This window comes from Amblyomma americanum, chromosome 11 (genome assembly GCF_052857255.1).
Source record: "Amblyomma americanum isolate KBUSLIRL-KWMA chromosome 11, ASM5285725v1, whole genome shotgun sequence".
NCBI classification, from domain to species: domain Eukaryota; kingdom Metazoa; phylum Arthropoda; class Arachnida; order Ixodida; family Ixodidae; genus Amblyomma; species Amblyomma americanum.
The window spans coordinates 19,976,301-20,001,593 of record NC_135507.1 but is presented as its reverse complement, the minus strand read 5'-3'; the positions used below and the strand labels follow the sequence as shown (position 1 = coordinate 20,001,593).

Below are 25,293 nucleotides of genomic sequence, written 5' to 3'. Positions count from 1 at the left end.
TTATGCTCTGCCTTAAGGGTATGACGCCATAGTGTAATGAGTTAATTCCTCTATGTGCAGAAGGTCATTCTCTACTTTACATTTGTAGACTCCTGGGAGTCCTCGTACCCCTCCTGGTGCAATGGTGCAGCAGTTACACCACTCGCTTGCAATGGCAGGTGCTCCCAGCGGTGGGCCTCGTGCTGCCCAGGTTGCTCTTCCGAAGTGGCCAGTCATTCAACTGCCATCTGCCATGGTGGGCAGTATGCTCACTATCTGATGGGCAGGTTGTGATGACACCGCAAGGTCATGTGACCTAGGTGGCTCACCTGCCCCATGCGTTGCTCTCTGGGGATCACCTGCCAGAGTCATGCCTCGGGATTTTTCACTAACGCCGACAATGTCAACACTGGATTTTCTGGTCTTTAACGCTGTCGCATTAAAAAGCATCGTTATGTCTTCTAGCTGATTCTAACAATTTATTTCCTAGGTCAAAAAGTCTTAACTGACCAAACCAGTTTAAATTCCTTGTCTATTCCAGCTGGTACTAAATGGGAATTATTCATAGACCAGTTCTAACTTAAAATTTTTGCTTCAGTTAAAATGTGCTCTTCTAGATTCCTTGCAAAGCCCATGCACCAGGAGGCCTTGAAGCAAGCGCTGCACAGCCATAGTCTTTTCCTTGGTTTTCATGTCACATTCCTGCTCTCGCATGTCACTTGCATGTTCACTGTAACCTAGCGCCATAGCACTAAAATGCGTCACAAATGCATGCCAGCTTTGTTCAGATTGAGCAAGTGTCCGTTATAAGCATTGTCTGTAATCAGTGTTTCCACAGCACGAACAAAACTATGCAGTTGAGAAATTGTGAAACGGGTTACAAACTTTCAGATGACATTTTTGCTGCTACAAATTATTCCAAGCCTAAGTAAAATTATGCTGTAAACTAGTTGAGGCTAACCAAAGGCACGATATGCATTGCACACAATTTTTTTAATTACTTAGTGTAAAGATGGAAAAAATGCATCCTTTATGCTGTGGTGGTCATTGTTCAATATTGATATAGTTGGGTGCAACTCAAGACTGAAGCGGCAAATGCCCCTCAAAGGAGGCCTTCCAGCCAATGGTGTTGACCGATTGTCATGACCTCATGGTTGCATCTGCCTAGCATGCGATGTCATGCTAGCAATGTGCAAGGGGGTTAACCATGGATTAACTGCCATGTTAGGATACGGATTGACACCATTGGTTGGAGGGCTGCCTTTGGGTGGCATCTGGGGCTTTGTTCATGGTTTGTGTCCAACTGTAGTTGTGAAGAGGAATAGTAAAGGACATAGCTATTGTCTACAGTTTTCAGGAAGTCGCATGCAATTTGTCTTTCATGCTTTCGCCATTTGCAGCCTGGTAAAGATGAATTCAGCTGGCGGTGCATGCTAGTGAAGAAAAATATTGCAAAATTTTGAAAAAAATTAACTTGATCAGTGAACACAACCTACTGTTGTGATCAGTCCTCTTCCATTATTAGTATGCCTTCATCTTTGCATATTTGCTGCTGTAAGCAGAAATTGACCCGCAAACCTTTCGGCTTGCAGGCCTGAACAATAGCTCAATATCAAAGCACATTTTTGTAGAATAATCCAGGTGGCATGTCTGTAGCATACCTGCCAACCTCAGGGCTTTCAAATTCGTAAAACCCTGGTGACTAGGGGGGGTGTAGCCAAGCCAGCACACAATTTTTTTTTCTTAAATGTCGCGTTTCGTCGCCAGTCCATGACATGATAGCACTGAAGCTTCTTCACACGTGGCGTCGCACGTGAGGAAACGCACAAACTGCGGACAGCACGTGACGAGCGCGGAATTTCAGCACGCTGGAAGAACGCAAGTATCACGCGGACTGAATTGAGGGCCGCTCGCAGTTATGTCACAGTCGTGCCGCAGCGGCCATTAAGATGCTTTCGACAAACAAACAAGCATACAAAAATGTCCACGACAATGCAGTCGTCATCTTAAACAGCGCGTAGCTCGGCTGACTGATAAGTGGAGCCGATAGTCGCTGACGCTTCCGGCTGGCGGCGAAGCTCCAAAAACGAAACTACGCGGGCAGACTATCGGCCTACCGGAGGGGGCCTGTCGATCCGGAAAGCACCTGCAGTTGCGCGCATGTCAGAGCGGGCCCGATAATAAGAAATGTAACATGCAGTTCAGGCCTGGGGATCGAATGTTTGGGCGATTGGGTAGTCGTGCACGTCATCATAGCGTGACACGGCACCACTTTTTGGGAGCCTGTCAGAATTGACCGACGCCAGCCCCTGAGTGTCCGAATAAACGAGCCCCCATTGCCACAGTCTTACAGGGTCGTTCAGCAGGACTGTGACAGCAGCACGGATTATCTGAATTAACAGAGGCTGAGGAGTAGGAATAAATGTTTGTTTAATTCAGATTGACGAAGTTTTACTTTCCAGTATTCCAGGTGCTGCTCATTTCACAGATGGTATACATATCCCTCTCTCGTGGTGGCAGAAGGTTACCGCCGGCAACAGTGTTTTTTTCTTTACAGAATTTTAAACGTTTATCGCAAATAAATTTTAGATTCCGTAATATTTCAAGCGATTCGTAAAATCGTAATATGGGTCAAAATTCTTACATTTTACTGAAAAATCTGAAGAGTTGCCAGGTATGCTATAGCAAAGTGGGCAGCGTTCCACAAGTGTGCTATTTTCATGCATTTGCAAGCCTACCACAATGGTCTAAGAAAATGTCACTTAAGTACGGGATGGGGTGGAGACCTTTACCTGTTGCTCCTTATACTGGTTGCGATATTGCTCACATGTGTCAAGCACAGCAAATGGTAGTGCAAACATTTCATACACATATGAAACGGTCAAAAGTTCAAGTGTTTTGGCTTCTCTGTGTATGTTAATGGCACAAAAGTCGGCGGGTAAGGTATTAGCCTTCTTGGACCTGGTTGGTCTCCTTAATTGCTGCCAAGCCACTCAAGATGAAAGCCGATTTTTCTAGTGCAGTGCAACATACTGTATCTTCTTGTTCTGGGCTGTAAGGAAGGCTGGGATTATATGGATGCAGTGATTCTACAGGTTTTGCGTGGGCTTAACTCTACTGATTTATGCAAGATGTGCACATTTGAAATTCCCATGTAGAGAGGGCAAGCCAGCGTGGCAGGTGTTGCATGGTGAAACTTATTCGCCAGATTTCCGACACACACCAAAGCACCTTTCACCTCCAGTTCGTTTTTCATAAGCTACTGTTATGACAGACATTGAGCGTTTAATGTGTTCGCATTAGAACACCCGTAATTGCGAAAAGCGTCCGGCGCTGGCATGCAAGGCGTCTATTGGCAGGAGGCAGAATGGAGAGAGGGAAATCCCCCCTCCTCTTTCAGGGTATACGACATGGTTGCCAATCGGGGTCAAGGGTCGGGAGGGTGGAGAGCGGGTGTGCCGTGTCATTGTGATTGCTCAACTATCTTCTGGCCATGTATCAGCATGAGGAAACTTCATACTGTAACACTCTACAGCAGTGCCTTTGGACACTCATTGTGATTGCACAGGTCTTTGCACGATAAGACCATCATGCTGTTAATGGTGCGATGCTACTATTCTTTGTTCTCATTTATACTTACTTGGGTTGTCCGCACTTTCGAATGATGATTTCCAGACTTAGTTGCTACTACCAGAGGCTGTTCACAAAATTGCTTTCGCAATATAGTTGAAGCACTTACCTACTGGCAGTTATTCATCTCATACATTTATATATTGTCTCAGTTGTGGCATTGTGTCATGCAAGACCAGGCTGCGAAACTGTGCCCAGGTGAATAGTAATAATAATTGGTTTTTGGGGAAAGGAAATGGCACAGTATCCGTCTCATATCAGTGGACACCTGAACTGGGCCATAAGGGAAGGGATAAGGTAGGGAGCGAAAGAGGAAAGGTGCCGTAGTGGAGGGCTCCGAATAATTTCCACCACTTGGGGATCTTTAACATGCACTGACATCGCACAGCACACGGGCGCCTTCGTGTTTCGCCTCCATCGAAACGCAGCTGCCGAGGTCGGGTTCGGACCCGGGAACTCCGGATCAGTAGACGAGCGCCCTAACCACTGTAACCACTGAGCCGCCACAAAGTTGGTTTTGGGGAAAGGAAATGGCGCAGTATCTGTCTCGCATCTTGGCGGACACCTGAACCCCACCATAATGAAGCAGGGAGTGAGAGAAGAAACGAAGAAAGAGGTGCCCTACCGGAGGCCTCCAGAATAATTTCGACCACCTGGGAATCTTTAACGTGCACTGACATTGCACAGCACATGGGCACCTTTGCATTTTGCCTCCGGAAATTTCGACCACCTGGGGTTCTTTAACGTGCACTGACATCGCCCAGCACACGGGCGCCTTAGTGTTTTGCCTCCATAAAAACGCAGCCGCCGCGGTCAGGTGAACTATTTCAATTTTGTAACCTGGTTCCTGGTCTGTACCAGTGTTTCCACAATGCTGTCCTTTTGTACTGCCGAGATCACCTTGCCATGTTCGCAAGGAAAGCCCCTCACGGAGCATCACTCACTCACATTTTCGCTTCACTCACATCAGGGTCAAAAAGACGTTCCCAAGGCATTGACAAGCTTAGTCAATGCAAGATTCCACCAACTTGTGAGGCATCCATGACAATAAAGGGAGGTTCAAATAATATGCACCTGATCCTCGCAGTTGTAGTACATAACGAATGTACAGAGACGAGGCGAAATGCTTTCAAAGAATAAGGATTACACAGAGTGCTCATTTCAAAGTCTTCTGCACACTGAAGTGCAATCTAGCCCTGTGCAGTGCTCCACTAGCCTCCTCACAAACAGTGCAGTCTTTTATCAACCACTCATGTCGGAAAAATGTTCCATGGTGATATCATCAAAACAACCCTTTCTGAATGTTGCGTTAATTTCTGAACCTTCAGTTGTTCTTTCTGATCACTCGCCAACACTCATGGCCGGAGGTGTTTCCTATTCAAACTACAGTGGTCATGGAAAACTGGACTTTTTCACAAGATGTGGCGCCCTCTTGGGAGTGCGCGAAACTTCGTCCTGTACACAAAAAACTGGTTGAGAATACATGCAGGTAAACGCCGCAAATGCGATGCACCTCCGTGCGGCACCAACAGTACGCACAAAGTAGTGGATGTACGCTCACACCTGCCAGCTACACCTGTTGCTGGCACGGACTTCACAAGCATAATACAAGCTTGATGTTTGTTCTCAACCTGTGTAGCGCGGAAGAGGGCAGAGGTGGAGAGGCGTGCATGCACAGAGCGGCTGTGTGAAGGTGAACTACCCAACACTGGTGCTTGGGTGTAACTCGAAACCTCATTAATGCACAGGACATTAATGCACCATCTTTGGTATTAATGCACAAAACAAGTCCTGCAACAGTTGGTGGCTGGTTGCAGCACACACTTTGTGTGGGAGACTGACTTGGCAAGCCTCGAGAAGTGGTGCAGGAAGCCTCTGTGGACCCCTGATGCACCACGTCCTTGTGGCTTAGTATGCATTGCATATTGATGACTGTCGCCACATTACGTATCACTTCAGTCACAGTAGGCAGGCAGCAGAGACTACAAAACATTTTCAAGACTAAACACTACCGAGCAGTATGATAGCAATTCATGCCGATCATCATTTCATATTGCTGCACACATTACGTGAACCTCTGGTCATGTTGCGGCAATGAAACTTTCTTTGACCAGGGCATCAGTGCATGCATTTGTGGCAAAGTAAACCTGATAATGGCAACGTGCGGTGATGGTCCAAGCAGCCTGGCATCTGATGATGCAGTGCTCAATATTATGCAGGGAACTCTTGCTCCCGTCATCACATGCTTCCGCAGTTGGTTTTTGGTGGCACTACACCAGCTGGTCTTTGATTCTTGGCTGTTGCCATGTGATGCCGGTGTAGAGCACCCCAAAGGTCACTTCTGCCGATATTGAACATGGAAAACAAGGGATGCATTGAATGCATTTGCCTGTCGCGTCGTTTAGCTTGGGTGCAGCACTATATTGGGATTGTATTATTTGAAGACCTTATCAGCAGAGCTTTGCCAGTTTCTTTCAGAAGCATTGCTCTTAAAGGTGCACTAAAGAGGAATCTGAATCCGTCTTTTTACGGCGGGAACTCTATCTACACATTCCGGGAATTCTTATAAACTTCGAATTATTGTCCTAATTAAATTGGATTAAACGTCCCGGCTCCTGCCATTTTTTGAACTCAACGCAGTAGGTAGGTGGAGTCAACCAACGTGTGGAGTGCCTTGCAGCCAGTCCTGTGGCGGCTTCACTTTCGCTTTTATTTTAGGCTCCTGTGAATAAACAGCTTCAGTCACATACAATATAGCCGCAAATTAGGCCCACGGAAATAAAAATAGATGTGGACTCTTTGATTTAAGTATCACTCCGCCGATGGCGGAGCGGCAAGCTGCCACGGGACTGGCTGGCGCGTTGGTTGATCCTCCTACCTACCGCGTTGAGTTGAAGAAAAGGCGGGAGCCGGGACGTTTAATGCGATTTAATTAGGGCAATCGGCCGCAGAGGACCATAATTCGAAGTTTCTAAGAATGCCCGGAACGTGTAGATGGAGTTCCCATGGTAAAAAGACGAGTTCAAATTCATCTTTAGTGCAACTTTAATGCTCATGAATGAAATTTGAGCTGCAGTATTGGAAGCCTGGTTGGCTGTTGGGTCTCTCCTGTTCAATGGTTGTGGGTACCAGCAGGCTGTCAGGCTCTAGCCATGGGAGACTAGCGACTAAGCAATTCATCAGTACAATCTGGGATCAAACAATAGTGTGACTGGAAGGCTGACAAACTAGACTATTAATGCACCAGTGCCTGTATGCCTTGAGGGTGGTAGGCTAAAGAGGGCTCTGAATGCTGGTCCTGGGGTTGTATTTTGCAATGTTCTGTTTTCCATTCCGTTGGTCATGACGTCAGTCACAAAGAAAGCAGCAGGAGGTGGGGAAGAAAATGATCAATGAGAGGGGCCATGCTCCAGTTTTTTTTTTTTTTTCGTGCATGTCAAATGCGTTGTCATGCTCGCTTATTTGGTGCAGTCAGCACTGGTTGGCCAGTGCCCACAAACAGAACACTAATGCAGCTGGTCCCTGTAGCCTTAACAACTCTGCTGTTTTTCATTCTTTCGAATGAAGTTACCCATCATCGGTCAGTGAAGTTTATCTTTATTACAATGCCCATGCCTACTATAATAGCAGCATTTGCATGTTTGTCATATTGTCCGCCGCGGCCTACATCATCGGAAAGCTGCAACCAGTGACTAAACGACCAGAAGAAAGGAAAACCAAGTGGAACATTACAGAATACAACCCCTGGATATTTTTTAACAGGTCAGTGCCTTCGAGCTTACTGCACCCAGTCTTAGTGGAAAGAAGGAAAGTTCCTTATGTCCTCCTATTTTTTTTTTTTTACGCTGTGGAAGTCCTATAGTAGGATACAACTTAAGAAAACAGCAGTTGGCAACAATGGGTCACGGTCCATAGCATCTTGTATTGCTCTACTAGCCAATCACAACAGTAAACAAAATCAGCCTTTTAAAGTTTGATTATATTAAACAAGCCAGGTATCAAAATTCTAGAGCTTATAATTTTTTTCTTATTAGCTTCCTGTTCAGGTAACAAGAAGTTTTAGCAACGGACCACTTTTTGCCATGGAGGAATTCTGTGTAGCAGTCCTGAATGTAGGCGGAGCTTCATTGCAGACTTAAGTTGGATCGGACTATAGGAACCCTGTTTTCCTCTTGGCACGTGGCTAGGCTTAATTACATGGCAATGCCCGAAGAAGTGGCCACCTTGTGTCACTTCATGTGACACAGATGCCTTTAGCTCCTTGACCCATGTGCACACAGTAAGGGAAAGCCCCTCCTCCCCGTCACTAGGAGAAAGCATGGTGTACCGCAGCACTTGCACCTGATCTCGCATGATTCTGTTCCTTGAATAGTACATAAAATCTCACAGGATGGATGGACGGAAGATAGGATCATCCATCCCTTTTGAAACAAGGCGGTGGCAGTTGGCGTCATGCTGGGCTTTTAAGGCGATAGGCTTTAATGGCTCATACTCGCGGTGACCGTCCGTCCGTTACATCACCACCTAGGTCACGTGACCTCATGATGTCATGTGATCTTAAGGTCACGTAACCTTAAGATGACCGAAAAATCTATAATTTGGGTAAAAATTGCTCAGAAATGAGGAAACGTAGATGATGACATCACACCAGACGAAAGGACGTCGAAGCAGTGCGATCCGCCACTAAGCAACAACTGCAGACTCGCTGCGCATGCGCAGCGTCACTTCACCGCTTCCTATGCCACGCTCGCGCCAGCTGCTCTTCTCTTCTGTCGTGAAATTAATTCAAGCACGGAAAATTCAAATCAGAGCAATGCGTTGCAAGCGGCTTTCGCCTTCCCGCAGTTAAGAGATATCCAAGTATCTCCAAAGTATTTTTTCTTTATGTTTTATAATTTAACGATGTTATAATTCAGTCTATAAATTTGCCATTTCATTAAATGCAATTTTTAATCCTGCACTTCTAACCTTATGTTACCGCCCTGCTCTTGAGCCACCAATCTTCCAATCGCTTTTTGCTAACTTCGACTGTATGACCATTGTTATCTCTAAACCCTAGATTCTCAGGGAGAGCGACTGTACCTGCATCGACATCCGGATGGGTACTGCCACATTCCAAAACAAGATATTTAGTTTCTATTGACTCACAACGCGCTACACATGTGTCATCTTCTTGGTTAAATTTATTTTTGTAGCAGCACATTCTAAGACACCCTGATCTAGCTTCAAAGAGTAGGGCACTGCCTCTTGAGTAATCATGAAATGATTCCTTCCTTATCCGGCTTTTCCAATTTCTACATCGTTTTGCAGTAACCACAGCTTGTTGGCTTTAATAGAGTCACCGACTTATCCAGCGGCTCTACAGGATGGATGGATAAAGCTGAACCCTTTAAATCGGGCGGTGGTTCTAGCCACCTAGCCATGACTTGTGAAATTTTACTCTTGTCTTGACTTTAGCCACTAATCAGATAACCTTCGCTTGGTTATCTCTACCCGCCTAAAATCTACTTTCCTTTCACTGTCCTTAAACCCCAATGCTTTGAATAAATCAAGCCCGCTGCTTTCCGCTTTAGAGCAAGGCATTTACAGAAAAGTATCAAGTGTTCAGCCGTTTCCTCCTCCTCTCTACACGCACCGCATAACGTGTCTATCTCGTGGTACCTGACTCTGTATGTCTTAGTCCACAAAACTCCCGTCCTGGTCTCAAAGAACAAAGAGCTTTCCCCTACAATTATCATAGATATTTTCTTTGGAAATTTCTTGCTTGAAGATCCTGTATGTTCCCAGTGCCGATTTCGTCAGCATCCCTGTTTTCCACAGAGCTCTCTTTTGTTTCTTTAACCTTTTTCTTGTAATAAGGAACGTCTGGCAAAGCACAGTATCGCAAACAACCAGCAGTACAGTCCAGGCACAGACCAGAGGCAGCGTTCAGTCCAGAGCACGCACGAGGGACTGATCGTTTGGCACTCGAGGTTCAGAGCGTTCGGCGCTTCTCGTCGTCTTCTTCGTTAAGCGCCAGCCTCTGAAGATTCCAAATCAAAGGCCAGTCTAACATTCTTAACCGATAATTGCTAATTTGCCCCCCCCCCCCCCCCCCCCCCCCCCCCCCCGACTGCTGTCCACATATTTGCTTGTCAATTTTCTAGCGTGCTTTCTCCATTTCGTGTCAACATTCCTTATGTACAGGTATCTGAAAACTTTCCTCACCCACTGCTTTTCCCCCATTTTCTCAATCACTCCTCAAATGCTATATTACTGCTAGCTTCTCTGCTATTGAACAATGCCCACCTCATGTCCCTCTGTACCCCCTGTATAGGTGGATGGATGGATAAGGCTGAACTTTTTAAATGGGCAGTGGTTCAAGCCACCTAGCCATGACTTGTGAAATTTTACTCTTGTCTTGATTTTAGCCACCACCCAGATAACCTTCGCTTGGTTACTTCTACCCGCATAAAATCTACTTTTCCCTCACTGTCCCTAAGCTCCAATGCTTTGCTTTCAACCCAATGGATGGATGGATGGATACGGCTTAACCCCTTAAATCGGTCTTGTTGTTAAGCAATGCCACCTAGTGGAAAGTAGGAGAGGTTTCATTACAATAGATAAGAGCATAATTAAAAGTGCTCATTCCTATTTTTTCTGTGGCACAGTAAATTGGTGCTACATTCTGAATGCATAAGGCAGCACTTTGAATCCCCTTACTTGGAATAATTTTTTTTACTGTATTTTTTACGCCAAGAATTAACAGCAAGAACATTTTTTACCATTTGCCACCGGGTGTGTGTTACCACTTGCATTACATTCTGAGGCGCTTTTGAGCCGAAATCACCGTTGAGAAAACTGCGAGATGAGCTGGGAGGCGGAACTGGAAGTTGGGTAATGTACCACTCAAAGAATGGAACTGCACTCCAATCCGCCTTCTTTGCCCTGCCCGCAGCCAAGTCAGTGATACACAGTTCTGTTGCTTCCCCGAAGCCTCCACCCATAGGTGATGACAAGCGCATGGCCCTTGGAAACAAAATATATAGTATACGGGCTATAAACTTTTGTCAACTGTCCCTGTCTGCAGCTTTTTCTGCGCAGTGCTAGTGGGTCAACAAACCACTGAGCCACACCACTGATAGGAAAGTATACTTCTCTTTAGACCTTACCTAGCTGAGTGTGGACAATGCATAGCCCCACCAATGCCTTCTACTATAGTAAGGATGAAATGCCCAACCACTGTTTTCTATTGCTGTTGAACTGTGGACTTGTGGGACTAGCCTGTGCTGCTCAGCATAACTCAACCTGACAAGTTTGGTGTTATTATGACTTTAGCAGGCTCAGCAGATAACCTTATGTCCACTTGGAAGTAGAATCACAGTAGCTGGTCATAGCTATCATCGTCTGGCCAAAAGTCACGTTCACACCATGCTGAATGCTGCCTGCAGTGGAAAAGGAGGCGGATCTTGAATTGCAGCACAATTTCCCGAGCAGAACTGCTAAAGTTCAGGGCCAGCTGTTTTAACAAGATTCTGCAATTTGTGGGACTTGCATGCAGCTGCATCACACACATACAGCCTGGCCTCACTGGAAAGGAGTGCTATCTAACCATGGTGGACTAAGTTATTGATGCCCGCTGGGCGAGTTGCAGCTCCTTATATTAATGCCGTACAGCTCATCTGGCACAATCAACACGCAGTGAGCTGCGTGATCGTTGAACTTGGAACACAGCAAGAGTTCTTTGTCTACAGAAACAAGCTTGCTTCCCAGATCAACTCGAGTGTTCGCAGTGTTCCGAAAATGGGCTGTGTTTGCGTGCAATGATATAGCTTTCTGATAAATGATTACACACTTTTGCACACAGCCGGTGACACGTTCACAGCAGCGAGGCAATAACAGATAAAGAAGGAAACCAACTACACAGGCCATGAAATGAACGCGACTTGTGACACACGAGTTGAGGATGTCCTATTTAGACAAGTGCCGTGCAAAGAAAGTGGCACCCGGACTCAAAGAAGTCATGGCACTGGCACCAATGAGTCAACAACAACAACGGAGCTGTGAAGCAAGCAGCTGAAAGGGTGCTACTTTGATGTCACTCGTCGTTTCTCCTGCATCTTTGCTGCGGCTTTCTTCTTCATGATCTGCAGCCGCTTGTCCGCAGACATGAGCAGAGATGAGGATGCCGACTTTCCGTTGCCACCTGCGGTGGTGGTCGCTGGGACCAAGGCCGGTGGCGAGGGCCCCGATGGGGACGTTGAACTGCCATTTCCGCCGTTGTTTCCTCGAGAAGAGGACCCGGCAGAGGAGGAGGAGGAAGAGTAGGAGGAGGACTTTATGGCGGCTGCAGCCGTGGCTAGGCTTGAGAGATTCTGGAATGCGGACGGCAATGGCTTCTGCGGCTGCGCAACAGAGCTCAGTGGCTTCAGCGGTTTCGGCTTGCTCAAGTTCGCTGCGAGTCCGGCTAGTCCGATGGGCTTGTTCGGACCGGCAGAAGAAGACAGGGCTGGAGCCTGGGCATAAGAAAACGGTTAATTTCGAATATAAAGACAAAACCACGCAAAATAATGCGGGGCCTTCCACACTAAAACAAGAGGCAACCACTGTGTGAGCCATCTTTTGGTTAGCTCCTAGGTGGGAGGTACAGTTTTACTGGTAGGTGCCCGGAGGTGCACCCAGTGAAAGGTGGTCTGTGCCCAGAAGGGGCACTGGGGAATGGAGGCTTCACAAGGACACACAGACCACAGTTTTTTCACCAAGAAAGGGCTACATATAAGCTAATGCAGTAATAACAAAAGTGCTAACACAAATGTGTTGGCATCAGCTCACCTTGAGCTCGGAGCGCTTGAAAGGCTGTGATGTGAGTGGTGGTGGCGTTTCTGGCTTGCTTGGCGGCGTGAGCTCGCGTGGAACACCAAAGGGCATCTTGGATGCTGGCTTGGGAGGCTTGATGGTCTGTATGGCAGCACGCAATTATTCACTTATACTACCGACATTCAGCTTGTGCATAAACACTTCAAATAGCAAAAAGTCAATTCTTAGGGTGGCAACAGGCCACAATAAGCTTTGTGCTCAGTTTCATTCATTTAACAATGCAAAACTTGCTCTCAAATATGACAGTGCCTTGCAGTTTTGAGAGCTCCATGTAGTGCTGCTTCCCTGTCCAGACAAAAATGCATGTCATGATAGGTCGTTGATGTAAAACGCTGAACGAACTTAGTTTCACAGTGGCCAAGGTAAGTAATACTGTAGAATCTCGATAATATGAATATCTTGGGGTGGCAAAAAATATTCACGTCATCCAAAACGAACAAAACCCTTATGTAGGAGCACAGGTAATGCATTCATGGAGATCTCATTTACCATTTATGGGATTTATTTACAGCTGCGCGCGACTGCTCAGTGCTTGCGGTGCGTACCACGCGACTGGCAGTTGCAACATCTGCAATGTGCGGGCTGCTCTGCTGCACTCACAGCCTGTTGTGCCATAGATAGTGCAGGCAGGGCATTGTTTTTCTAATACTTTTAGCAGTCATCCTAACGAAAGCCTGCAGTGCATACCGTGTAAGTGGCGATTACAGTGTCGGGTAACGTGCAGCCCGCGCTTGGTGCTCAATGGAGTGATCATGGCTGGCGCGTTCGTATCATTCACAGTGGTGCGGAAGCGTGTTAGGAACATCTGCATTTCTGCGCATTTGTACAACAAAATGCACTGCGACCAGGAATTTTTATAAATTCGTATAGACCATGATCATCAAGATCCTACAGCAGCAACAGAAGATTCCAAGCTGTACATGTTCTGAGATAAAATGAATGAAAATGAGTAGATGGTTATCAGATTTTTTCACAACATCAATTCAATGTGAAACATTTGATGGCAATAGTAATAAATGTGATCGTATGTGAAGATACTTCATAAAAACCCACCCCTTATGTAACACCCCGCAAGGGGTCTTTAAGGAAAATAAAGTGATGTGATGTGATGTGATAATGGTAATAATATTTTATGAAAAAGGCACAAGCGAGACACCTTGCCGATTAAACTTGATGGCTGAGAGTTGATTTCATGCGATATGCTGGCTGTTTGATGACAATATGAAGTGAGCAGCACATTCTGAATGATGTGCACTACAGGGTAAGGGATAAGTACTGTGCAAACTGTCTGGCCTCTCGTCAGAGCATGGCACAGTAAATATAACAGCACACAATGCAAAATAGCCATCGGAGAAAACACATGGCATAACACAGGGCCGAGGAATATGCAGGGCCTTGTAGGCAGGAGCACAGATCACAAGAAACAACACGACGGAGAAACGTTACGCCACTGTAGGCAAAAACACATTGCATAGCTCTATCACATCATTCACCTTACTCTCTGTACTTTTAAGAAGTACACGTATCCATCGAGAGAAACAGACAAGGCTTTCATGCAAAGTGACGCTGATGCACTGGCATGGCTCACCATTTTTTTCATGTTTTTTGTGCATCGGGCACAGTACCAGACTAGGCGGGGGTCGTTGACATCGTAGTCAGTTGCGGGTGGCCTATGGCACTCCTGCGCAATTAGAGAGAAAAATTAAGAGAAATGTGACATCAGCATGTGATATCAAAATGCGTTTGGAGGTTCAATTTTCTCCTTGCTATGTGCTGTCATTTCATGTGAATTTCAGCAACATCTAGAGGGGGGGACGGGAAGGATGGCGGTCTGTCTACAACTGCCGAGCGCAAATGTCAAGTTTATGCGACAAAGAACAAGGAGAAATTATTTTCTACAACAGGCTATGAACGCCTATGTTTTGGATGCACACAACTCACTTGGTGGTAGAGGCAGTGACATTCTTGACACTCTATTAGCTGATTCTTGGCTGTGACGTCTTGCTGGCTACAAATATGAAGATTGAACAGCATACAGGGTACAATGAACTGTGGAATGGACTTTGCCATTTATTTTAGAGTGCTCCCTTAGTATAGAGTTTGGTTTAGAGATAAAATACTCAAAAGTGATAAGATAAAACATTGGCATAATAACTGGGGAAAAATAACAGCCAAGCTTTTAGCAGTTTTGTGAACTCCTGCAAACAAGCAGGCAGACCATAAACGATGCAAGCTAAAGAGAGAAAGAAATGTTCTACTCACTTGCACATCACGCAGACCTGACCCATGTCGACAGTGAAGTCTTCCCCGTCGCTGCTTGAATCGGGGGATGAGGACGAGGCGAGGCGACTAACTGGTGAAGCCGAGTGGGATGAAGCGAGTTGCGGTGATTCTGTGCGAGTACGCTTGGCTTCTAGGAGGCCACTAACCTGCACAGCACAAAGGCATGGATGAACAGTTGAGGTAATGTAAAAGCATACACACCAAATTTATAGTAGGCCTAAACTAATCCAAACGCTTTGTGATTGCATAATCCGAAGGCTGGATTATTCACAAACATTCATGCAACACCTGATGACATGCGCACCGTCACAAAACACTGGTATCAATCACCATGAAAACATTCCAGTTTATTCAATAAGTGGGTTGCTGACAAACTTACATCCTCCAAAAGCGCAATTCTTTCTACCTCAATAATCTCGCGTGTAATCTGAGGCTTATTCCTCTTGGCAATATAACACATTGATTGCAATGCTGTGAATGTCAGTGGATGCTTCAAAAAACATGAGGTGTATAAGAATAGTGTATAAGAATAGCTGCCACCCGCTATTTAGATTTGAAGCAACCAGAATTTTCTAGATAACAAGCCTATTAGTAGAACAGCTCTGAAAACTATACAATAACGTGTTAGGTAGTCATCATTAGCAAAAAAACTACTAGTCGCTTCATAGGAACATACAACTCATACAATATGCACTGAAAAACAAGTTTGAAAAATGATAAGGTTTGGCGATTGAAAAGAAAGGTCAGTGATGGAGCAAGTATACATAGAAGAACTTGGCTTCAGTATGATCAAGTAAGAGGGGGCAACCCCCATGAGCATCACTCACAAAAAGATTACTTTTATATCAATTAGCAATAAGGTATTGATGCATATAAGGTGAAAAAAATTGTTTGCTGTGGTGTACTAACAGGTGTGTCCCTTGTTCCTCAACACTGTCTGTGTATGAGCACATCCTTTGCTGAGGAATGCAATATCTAGAATAGACTTGGTCAAAAGCTACAGCAGTGCCTTCGGCGTATGTTCATGTCTTAGCTAATGTGTGTCCCGTCTCCCCCCAGCCCCCTCCCCAAGTTATAACTGGCCTCGGCTGATTTGAACAACTGCCGGAGACCCCCCACCACCGCTCGGCACAACGCGCGGTGCTTACCTCCAGGACAGGCGACGGAGTGTCTGGCTTTGCAGGCAAAGGAGGCGGCTTGCATTCTAGCGGCGGTGGGTCCTTGCGCCTTGGCTCATCGCTCGGTGAAGAAAAGCTCCGCACAGCGGACAGAGCAGGTGGGCCCCCGTTGCTGCCTATGTCCTGCTTGGGCGACTGCCTCCTTCCGAGCAGGTGCGCCCGGCCATCACTCTCCTGCAGTGGCACCATGCCGGAGAAAGCACACCTTACGCAAGCACACAATGAGAAGCACTGCACTTTTCGATCAGATGCGCCTCCCACTCCATTCAATTTTCGTTCTTGGTAACAATCAAATATATTGCTCTTTCTGGGCATATGCCGACGTTTGTCTGGCAGCAAAATATGCAATTATTGCTAAGAAAATTACGTTATAAAATTTTCCCGCCACTCGGTTCAAACTTCTGATTTGTTTACACTGGTAAGGACTCCGTGATCACCATTTTGAAGTGAATGGCGGTACAGCCTAGCCTCTGAGATCTGCATACAAAAAAATTATGGTGATGTACAGCAGTTTACTTGCGAAATCAGCAGGTGGCGACATCAGTATTTCATTTTTTTTTTTACCTCTTCTAGCTTATAAAAGTTTTGTTTTCAATTAATGTACCGTCTTTGTCATTAGAATATGCTGATCTATTGATACAGGCTAACTTCAATTAGTCCTCAGTGTCCCTTTAACCTTAGGGGGGGGGGGGGGGGGGGGGGGGGGGAAACTGCAAGGAAATATGCTGGGTAGGTCAGAGTATGTGATCTCCTCCAACTAATCTGCAACAAAGCTAATCTGTGATCTAACCAATCAGTGACAAGGAGCTAATCTGTGACAAATGACGATCAGTGTCACAGCAGCCTAGCATTAGGGCTTGAATACAAATGGCATCTCCTGTCCTTCCTTTGCACCATTTCATTTTTTTTTTCGCTCATTTCAAGTCACTTGATAATTAAAGGTCTGCCAGCTAGACCGCACTGCAGACTGATCACACAAACTGTGGTTTTAGGCCTAACAGGAGGGGAGTGATGTGGGGCTGACAGAGGGGGCCACTAGCCAGCTTGATGGTGGTGAGCAGTGTCTTGGTGTCCCTGCCAGCTGAGCCGGTGGTCCCTTGGCGCTGCACGAGCGTGTCCTCAATGAGCTGGCGCAGCTGCTCGGCCGAGTCCTTGGCCTTGGAGTGGAGCAGGCGCAGAGCCTTGAGGAACAGCGGGTCCAGTTCCAGCTGAGCCATGGACACTCCTTCCTGGCAAGGCAAGGAGGACAGCTCTTCAGGAGATGAGAAGTGCCTGCAGTGTCTTCATGCGAGGCTGGCCCTTACCTCCTTCTGCTTGACAAGCAAAACAACCTTGCATGTGTGTGCCTCAGAAACAAGAGAAGAATGCTCGCACAAGAAGACAAGTGACAGCCCACAGTCACCTTTACGGCTTCTCGCTGTGGGCGACAAATATAAGCGCGGGGTTTGACTTTAGAGTGGTGTTTATGGCTGATAACAAAGGCTGCACTCGGCTATCTGCAAGGTGGAACCAAAGATAAGTGCTTGATGTGTTGTACGACACACTTCATTATGTGCGAAAAAAAAAAAAAGCGGAGCTCCCAGTCTCTTTGTGAAAAGAACTGTACAGGCCAAAAGGGCCTTCGTTGGTGTGAGAAAGCAATACAGCTCCAACTCTTGTCCAGCCTATCACTCAAACAACAAAACAAGGTGGAAGGGGCTGTTTGCGACTTTCAAAGCCCAAATAACAGCCTTCAAGGAGTTGCAGTCAGAAAGCTAAAGGCAAAAAGAAAATCTAAGCATCTGATAATGTCCAAGAACCTTTCAAAAATACATTTGAAAAAAAGTATTGTTTGGTTTTACTTCTCAAAAAGGTGCTTGTCACCCACAAACTAAGGCTGTATAACGAGTAGTAACAGCGAGTGCTCTCGTGTCCAGAGCAAGACTGCTGATGAGAAAAGTTGTCAGCAGTTCACAGCAGAAGTAAGAGGAACCAAATTTCTTGGCTCAATAAATTATTTCATTTCAGTTATGAATTTTTGCTTCTGATGCCTAGAACACAGTTCGATTAATTTATTTTTGATGCGGTAGAGAAGATGAGGACAAAAGGAAGACAAGACACACGTAGCACTAAACTTGCAACGAATTTTATTCCCAGTAGCACTCGGGAACAAATCCTTTTCATCTTTTCGAGTTGTCTCACACAATGTCACATGCCCGGAATCTCTATAAAGCATTGTAAGATGCCTCATGAAATCTGCCACCGGAGCACCAGCCCGCCTGGCCTGCAAATGCATTCACTGCATGTCAGACAGATCTGACAGAATATGCTGTCTGTGCAGAGTATGGAAAGGCTTCGATGCTTCAAGCAGTCAAGCTGTCTCACTGGAGATGTGAGCCGTTCGGGGCTGAACGCTCAGCTCTAGACCACAGAGGAAACCAAGTTTTATGTTGAGCGATCTGCCTCAGACTGTGTGACACCCAGTTGACGTAGGACGCAACTGCAGTTCCGTTTTTCTTTGCCAGATGCATGATAAACAGCATTTTTCTAGTTCCTCAGCTTCTTGAGACGGCCTTGAGCCAGCAAGGCTAGTATTTGTTGGGGAAAACCAGCTCCCACGAGCCCTACTATTTCCTACCTGAAAATTTCAACGCCATGTAGACATGGCCTCTTGACTGTAATCGCGTGCTAGTTTGCAATGGATCTTTTCCTTGACTTCGAATGAGCTGAATCAAAAATTAAGAAATTTTTTGCCTCCAGGCTTGAAGGCCCAGCAAACTTGATCTCCTGAACGAAGGATCTTGGTTTCAAGAAGCCAGATGTTGCTGTCAACTAGAACCTCACACATTAAAGGCAATCATTTTTTTTAGATAGGTGGATAGATAGTACATTTATTCATGTGAATTCTCGTACACCAAAATCAAGACTACCAAAGCCTCAAAGGATTTGAGTGGAAGCGCCTGGCAGATAGCGAACATTTCCAAAACAAAGGAACATAGAGATATTGCAGCGAACTCAAAAAAAAAAAAAACACAGAGAGAGAAATATAGAGATAACTATTACAACATCAAAAGGTTTGGTTTGGTTCATGGGGGTTTAACGTCCCAAAGCGACTCAGGCTATGAGGGACGCCGTAGTGAAGGGCTCCGGAAATTTCGATTACCTGGGGTTCTTTAACGCACACTGACATCGCACAGTACACGGGCCTTCAGCATTTCACCTCCATCGAAATTCGACCGCCGCGGCCGGGATCGAACCCGGGTCTTTTGGGCCAGCAGCCGAGCGCCGTAACCACTCTGCCACCGCGGCGACTACAACGTCAAAAGGGATGACAGTAGAGAAATTAAGAAAGTAACATTAGATGAAATAATTATGGCACAGGAAGCAATGCGGAGACATAGCGCAAAATTTTTTTCAGGGTGTATTTTGTTTTCATGCGGAATACACTAGGTGGCAAACTACTGAAACAGGCAGGTGCATAATACTGACGTATGCGCTTTCCATACCATGTTCAGGAGTGAGGAATGCAGTAACGGTACTTCGATCTTAAATCATGAACAGGAACATATGGAATGGTGAACTGACTGTACCAGAAATGTTTGAGGACAATAGTTTCTGATAACAAAGCGTTAAAACTTGGAAGCTTTAGTCTTCTAAAAATATCAATGTTATTACCAAAGAGCAGGTCGTAGGCAATATTCTTTAGAAGTGAATGCAGAAGCGAATTCACCCTGTGCTGCCAGCGAACCGTGCAGTGACCATAAACAGTGATTCCGTATCTAAGCACACTATAGGCTAGAGCGTGTGTAACACATTTACGGCCGGAAAAGGCATAAAATATCTAATATTATATAGGATACATGATACAGCACGAAATATTTGGAAAACAAAAGAAAGGTGCAAATTCCAGGAGAGATCACTGTCGAAGATCAGGCCAAGATATTTCATCTTTCTCTTTAATGGCTTCCAGTATTATGGGTGGCGTCCACTTCTTGTCCAAATTCCATTGCTTAACTATCACCATGTGTGAAGATTCGGCTTTGTGTGAACGAAAAACCTCGACAAAACTGTCATATAAGTCCGCAGGGTACACACTGTCAATAAAAGAATCCTAATCATACTTTGCAATTCTTTCATCAAGATGCTTATAATCAAGTAATGATTACCTTTTGCTGGCTGCGCATAGATGCAGGGTGGCTGGAACTATCCGTTAGTGAGCAGCAAACGAAATAGTGGTCTGCAAGCTTGACTTCAACCACAGCAGACTGCACCGACAGGTTTTGAGAACGCATGTTTATGTGGTCTATGCAAGACGAGACCAGCTGTCCAGATAAGTATTCCTCACGTGTAGGGCTGTGAATTTTAGTCTCTAGCCTCCACTTTGATAAAGTGTCCAGATAATCTGGGACCGTTGGCACAGTGGGGTGTAGAATATCGATATTGATATCACTGATAGTGCACATGTGTTCTTTGCAGGAGAATGATGATATTGCAGAATCAAGCTCAGCTAAAGAGATTCAACCATTACAACACGGAGGGCAGTAAATTGTGAGACGAACCAACGACAACCAAGGTGTACTTGGGCGGAGAGCAACAACTACTGCTTGAGAGAAAGGAATACTAATTTCAGAAATGGAGCAAAAATCTGTAACAAACACTGCGATTCCTCCTCCTGTTCGTTATAGACGAGTGTAGGAATATAACTGGTAACCTGGCAGCAAGAAATGTGATAACACATCGGATGAAACGTTCACTTCCGTGAGAGCAACAACGTCAAAACTTGAATGAAAAGGGTGAGCTAGTGCACAAAAATGGTCCGAATGTTTCCGTATACTGCGAATATTAACATGAGTAAATTGAAATGAATTGCCTGTTTGATGCTGAAAGAACTTCCGGACTTCAGAAAAATTGTAACATTTCACAAAACCGATGTCAGACATGGTTATGTTAGCTTTCAAGATGAGAAAGCCTGTAAGCCTGTTGATGCGAATGAGAGGTGCGCCTTCAGACAGTTCTGCAAGGACCTTCCCATTTTTGGTCCAGACGAACTCGAAACCCTTTTCTCTGTCAAGAGACCTTGCTAGTCGGAACAACTCGTGATTAACCCGAGACAGGTTATCGTTAAAAACAGCCAAGGAGACTGATCGTCTTGGACCAAATCAGGAAGGCTGTTCCGAGCCCCGAGCCATTTTTGCTTAACAGAAATTGACTGAGTTAGCACTAGAATTCGTGAAATATAATTGCCTCTAGATGGCAGCCGATGTACTGCTGAGATATCTGCTGGTTGCAAATTGGTTATGTTTAGCTTGCCAGCTAAGGCACTTAGTAAAGAGTGCAGGTTTTCATCAGATTTGACTGGAAGGCCGTGAATCTCGAAGTTACATCTTCTGCTGTATTGTTCGAGTTCATTTATCTCCCCACTCATCCTGTCAATCACCTGTGTCTGGGAAACTACTGTTGAAGGCAGCGATTGAACTTGTGATCGAAGGTCTGCAAGCTCAGCCTGATTAGTGGTCACTGTAGCAAGCACCGTGTCATACTGTGACGAGAGGAAATCAATAGCAGACTGTATGTCTTCGACTGCTGAAGGAACCTTTTCACTAGTTTCCTTGACCAAGAATAGTTCTTCAATTTTCACCATAAGTGCTGAAACAGTTGTAGTCAAAGAATCCAGTTTCGTATTCAGAGCAGACAGTTGCTAAGAGAATGAACCGTCACCTGGGTTGGATCCTACGTCTGGTTGCTTAACCGAATCAATCTTGCATGAAGGACACTTTTACGTTTCACGTGCGTATGTTTTACATACTCATCTTCTTGTAAGTGTTATCAGTAACTGACGAGCAGTTTTTCCCCAGGTGAAATTTGCCCTCACAGGCACAACAACTCATAAATCTTCCATCTTTCAGTATGGCTTTTGAGCAAGAAGTACACAAAGAAGAAATGGTGAAGTCAGCGGCAAAACCTGAAAAGTGATGAATTACAACAGGTGTAACCAACACTCACCTGCCAAAAGCAAAGCAAACGTTTAGTCCAGGACAGGACAAAGGTTTTCCGCTGACTGCAACGATTCACGAAGTTGACGACCTTTAAATAATCGTTGTTCGGCGCCAGGGGTACATCATAGGCAGGTCCAGAGCCCATGAGGTCAAGGATGGCTTGCTATGTCGAAACTACAGCTTTCTTGAGATCCGCATGCGTAGACCGGTCACCAGAAGCAGTTGCGAAAATGATAGCCGTTGAAAGATACGAGCGGTTTTCCAGCTGATACTGTCCCACAGCTTCCAAAGCCTGCCAAAAGCGAAACAAACGTTTAGTCCAGGACAAAGGTTTGCCGCTGACTGCAACGATCCACGAAGTTGACGGCCTTTAAATAATCGGTGATCGGCGCCAGGGGGACATCACTGGCAGGTCCAGAGCCAATGAGGTCAAGGATGGCTTGCTACGCCGAAACTGCAGCTTCCTTGAGACCCGCATGCGTAGGTCAGTCACCAGAAGCAGTTGCGAAGATGATAGCCGTTGAAGATACGAGCGATTTTCTAGCTGATACTGTCCACTGCTTGCAAAGCCTGTCAAATGCTAAGCAAACATTTAGTCCAGGACAAAGGTTTTCCGCTGACTGCCAAAAAGCTGCTATAAAAAATACTCAAAAGACTAAATGGACCAAGTTCAAAGCTGACTGCATAATTATGAGTGAGAATAAAAAAATCGTCCAGATCTCTAAAAACTGTTAAAAGGCCTTTAAGACAGGTAACTGAAAACAACTGAAAATGCAAGACTGCATACAGTGGCCCTGCTTTGCAAGTACTTCGTATCAATAAAAATGACATACATCAACCTAAGGTAGAATTCTAGCAGCTAGACTATAAGCAGCTTCAATCTGTGAAACCCCACATACCATAGCACTAAAAAATCCCTATTGGCCAATACTGCAACATTCTGAAAAACGGCCCTTCCATAACAGTTGATGCACTTTTCAACACAGGGCAGTGGTATCAGCTTGGGTTGCATATAAAATGTGTCAGCATCCAGTGAAAGTGCCACAGAGATTCTGTCAAAATGCAATGTTTTGAAATTCTAAGCAACTGCCAAATTTTTTCACCAGGAAAAAGTGGTGTACGGCTATAAGGTTTAGCTTCTCCAGCAGGAAGAGCAACTTCTTTCAAGTGCAACTCTCAGTATTGCGTGTAATTTTTTCCTTACGTCCTCGTTTTGTCAGCATTGTAGACATGATGGCTTAAAATCAACTAGACCTGCAAGTAACTCTTCTGTTCAATGACTGTTCCACCATTGAGCCATGCAATGAACATGTGTTGCAGGTCCTTTAAGATTTTGCTCCTTCCCTAGAGCCATTGTTGGGAAAGCTTTGGGGAGCACTGTGTAAAAGGGGACTCTTGAATTTGCAGATTTGAACAGTACTTCATGTACTGTCTCCAACATGCTACACGCTTTTGACCATGAGGCAGTGGAATTGTGAACAGCACTGTTTTGAGTGCTTAGCACTGTCCCTTATACTAGTTAGTGACTTGTATTAAATTATCATATTGTTTCCTTATATTTATATTACAGAAAACATTGGCTACAAGTCCAATAATTGCTTTCTATTTTGCAAGACATGTTTTAAATAAATCAGAAACCGAAAAAGAAAATCCTGACTGGCACCCATTTAAAACCCTCGATTTGTGCATGCCACGGACAGCTGGAACTACAGAAATGCAGGATGACATCATGCAGAAGGCAGGCAGGATGATGTTCCCGACATGATCGTGACGCTGACAGCACTTTCCGCGATGAGCATCGAACCTCTTGTTCTCTTCTCGGTATTTCTAACCCCAGCTTTGCTCTCTCTAAATCAACAACACAGGCGCAAATGCGCTAAATTAAAAAGACGCTACAAGGAGGAGTTAGCTTCGTAATCGTGAGATTGCGTCCAGCACGTTTCAAGATTTTTTTTTTTATTTTTTGCTTCCTGAAGTTAAACTGCAGTTACATGCGTACATGAAACTATTGCTACATATATTTCGTAATCTGGTTGCAATTCACGTTGGAAATACGAGTGTGCCTTGGACGAATTATTTCTAAACGAAGAGTTGCTCAACCATGCAAAAATAACACCAGAAGTGGTAGTCCCCAACTCCTCAGATATATTAGTGTGGGCAGAAAAAAAGAAAATAAAATAATGTTGCCCGGCCCGCACCACCGATGGCACAACGGGTTAACAGCAGGAAGCTCAGCGGAACTGTCACGCGGAGTTCACAACACCAGAGAAAGTTCTGCAGCACGCGAAACAGTGCAAGCACGCTCGCGAAGAGCGCATCATCAATGTGCCGAAAGTAAAAAACGATATAAAGAGCATGCAGGGGAGGAGGTTGAGACGAGAGGGAGAGGACGGAGCGAGCGAGCGACCGAACGCACGAAGAAAGAAGAGGATGAAGAGAGGAGAGAAGAAAGAAAGGGCGAGGGAAACAAAAGGAAAGTAGTAGCTCGCTCATGGCGGACGACCACCCATTCATAGTTGCGAAAATATGACTCCCACTGGCTCTGACGGGCCACACTTACGTTTCTGCTCGGGAAAACGGATTTGCTGGATGTTCCCACGTTTATTTGGGGCCTTAGAACCAGTGTTCGGTCCCTGCGACTAGGTTTTCTTGACAATTTTGTGGCGAGCCCTCCCTCCTTCGACTAGTCGGCGGTTCGCGATGCCGATTGCGGTGCGGGAACCATGAAAGTTGGACGGGCAAGGCTGTTCGTGGTTGGGAGAAAGATGCCTCCTAATTTTTGGCTTTTGTGAGAGCACCAGTCCTTTAATTATACCGTAAGCTGCAGTTTATGCTTAATATTAGACGAAAGAGATTGTAAGAAAGCGCTGAGCGAAAAATAGTTGGTACAGTGGCCATACAGCGATGAACGCCCCACGTAGGCCGTGCTGCACAAACACGAATAATTATTCTTAAATGAACGCTATGTTATCAGAGTAAACGTTGTCTGATTTTGCATAATCAAAATCGCTTTCGCGATGCGACACTACACCAACTACGCTTGGATGTCGACGGCCGAAACGACTGAGATGGCGACATCTCGCCGAATCTCGTTTGGGGTCTCGTTCGCGTTGCCTGCTGTGGGGGGGCTGCGCTGGTGCGCTCTGTGCGTGATATTTGGCCAACGCCATCGGTGAACTCGACCTCCCGACGACGGCGAGGATTTTATCTCCCCCACACCCTGCCATTCCCATGACTCCAAAATGACCGTGGACTTCCGTGACTACTTTTGGGTGCGTACCGATTTTCACCAAGCAGTGCACCGCCGCGGACAGCGCTGCACCGCTGTCGGCGTACTACATCGACAGCGGGTCGACACTTCCTACCCGTCCCTTCGATGTGACGGTCCGATC

The 25,293-nt window shown here is 45.6% G+C and overlaps 2 protein-coding genes across 23 annotated transcripts in view; one reads left to right on the top strand and one right to left on the bottom strand.

Annotated features, from left to right (window-relative positions):
• Nucleotides 1-10,310: 10,310 nt before the first annotated feature.
• Nucleotides 10,311-24,612, bottom strand: LOC144110458 (integrator complex subunit 12-like). The gene is made up of 8 exons (XM_077643361.1): nucleotides 24,462-24,612; nucleotides 16,967-17,155; nucleotides 15,897-16,100; nucleotides 14,728-14,894; nucleotides 14,407-14,473; nucleotides 14,054-14,146; nucleotides 12,421-12,546; nucleotides 10,311-12,104 (listed from the first exon to the last, which is right to left on the bottom strand). Exons 2-8 carry the CDS (start codon nucleotides 17,141-17,143, stop codon nucleotides 11,676-11,678), a joined length of 1,263 nt encoding a protein of 420 aa, XP_077499487.1. The 5' UTR covers nucleotides 17,144-17,155; nucleotides 24,462-24,612; the 3' UTR covers nucleotides 10,311-11,675.
• Nucleotides 24,613-24,957: 345 nt separating this feature from the next.
• LOC144109961 (F-BAR domain only protein 2) overlaps nucleotides 24,958-25,293 on the top strand; it is a 72,531-nt gene continuing 72,195 nt past the window's right edge. For 16 of the 22 annotated variants that reach the window (XM_077642759.1, XM_077642757.1, XM_077642750.1 and 13 more), the window contains exon 1: nucleotides 24,986-25,173. In XM_077642759.1, the coding sequence (XP_077498885.1) occupies nucleotides 25,144-25,173 (30 nt within the window). In that variant the 5' untranslated portion in view covers nucleotides 24,986-25,143. Of the gene's footprint in view, nucleotides 25,174-25,293 lie in introns of all 22 variants that reach the window. The other 6 variants (XM_077642766.1, XM_077642763.1, XM_077642765.1 and 3 more) reach the window with 2 other exon arrangements.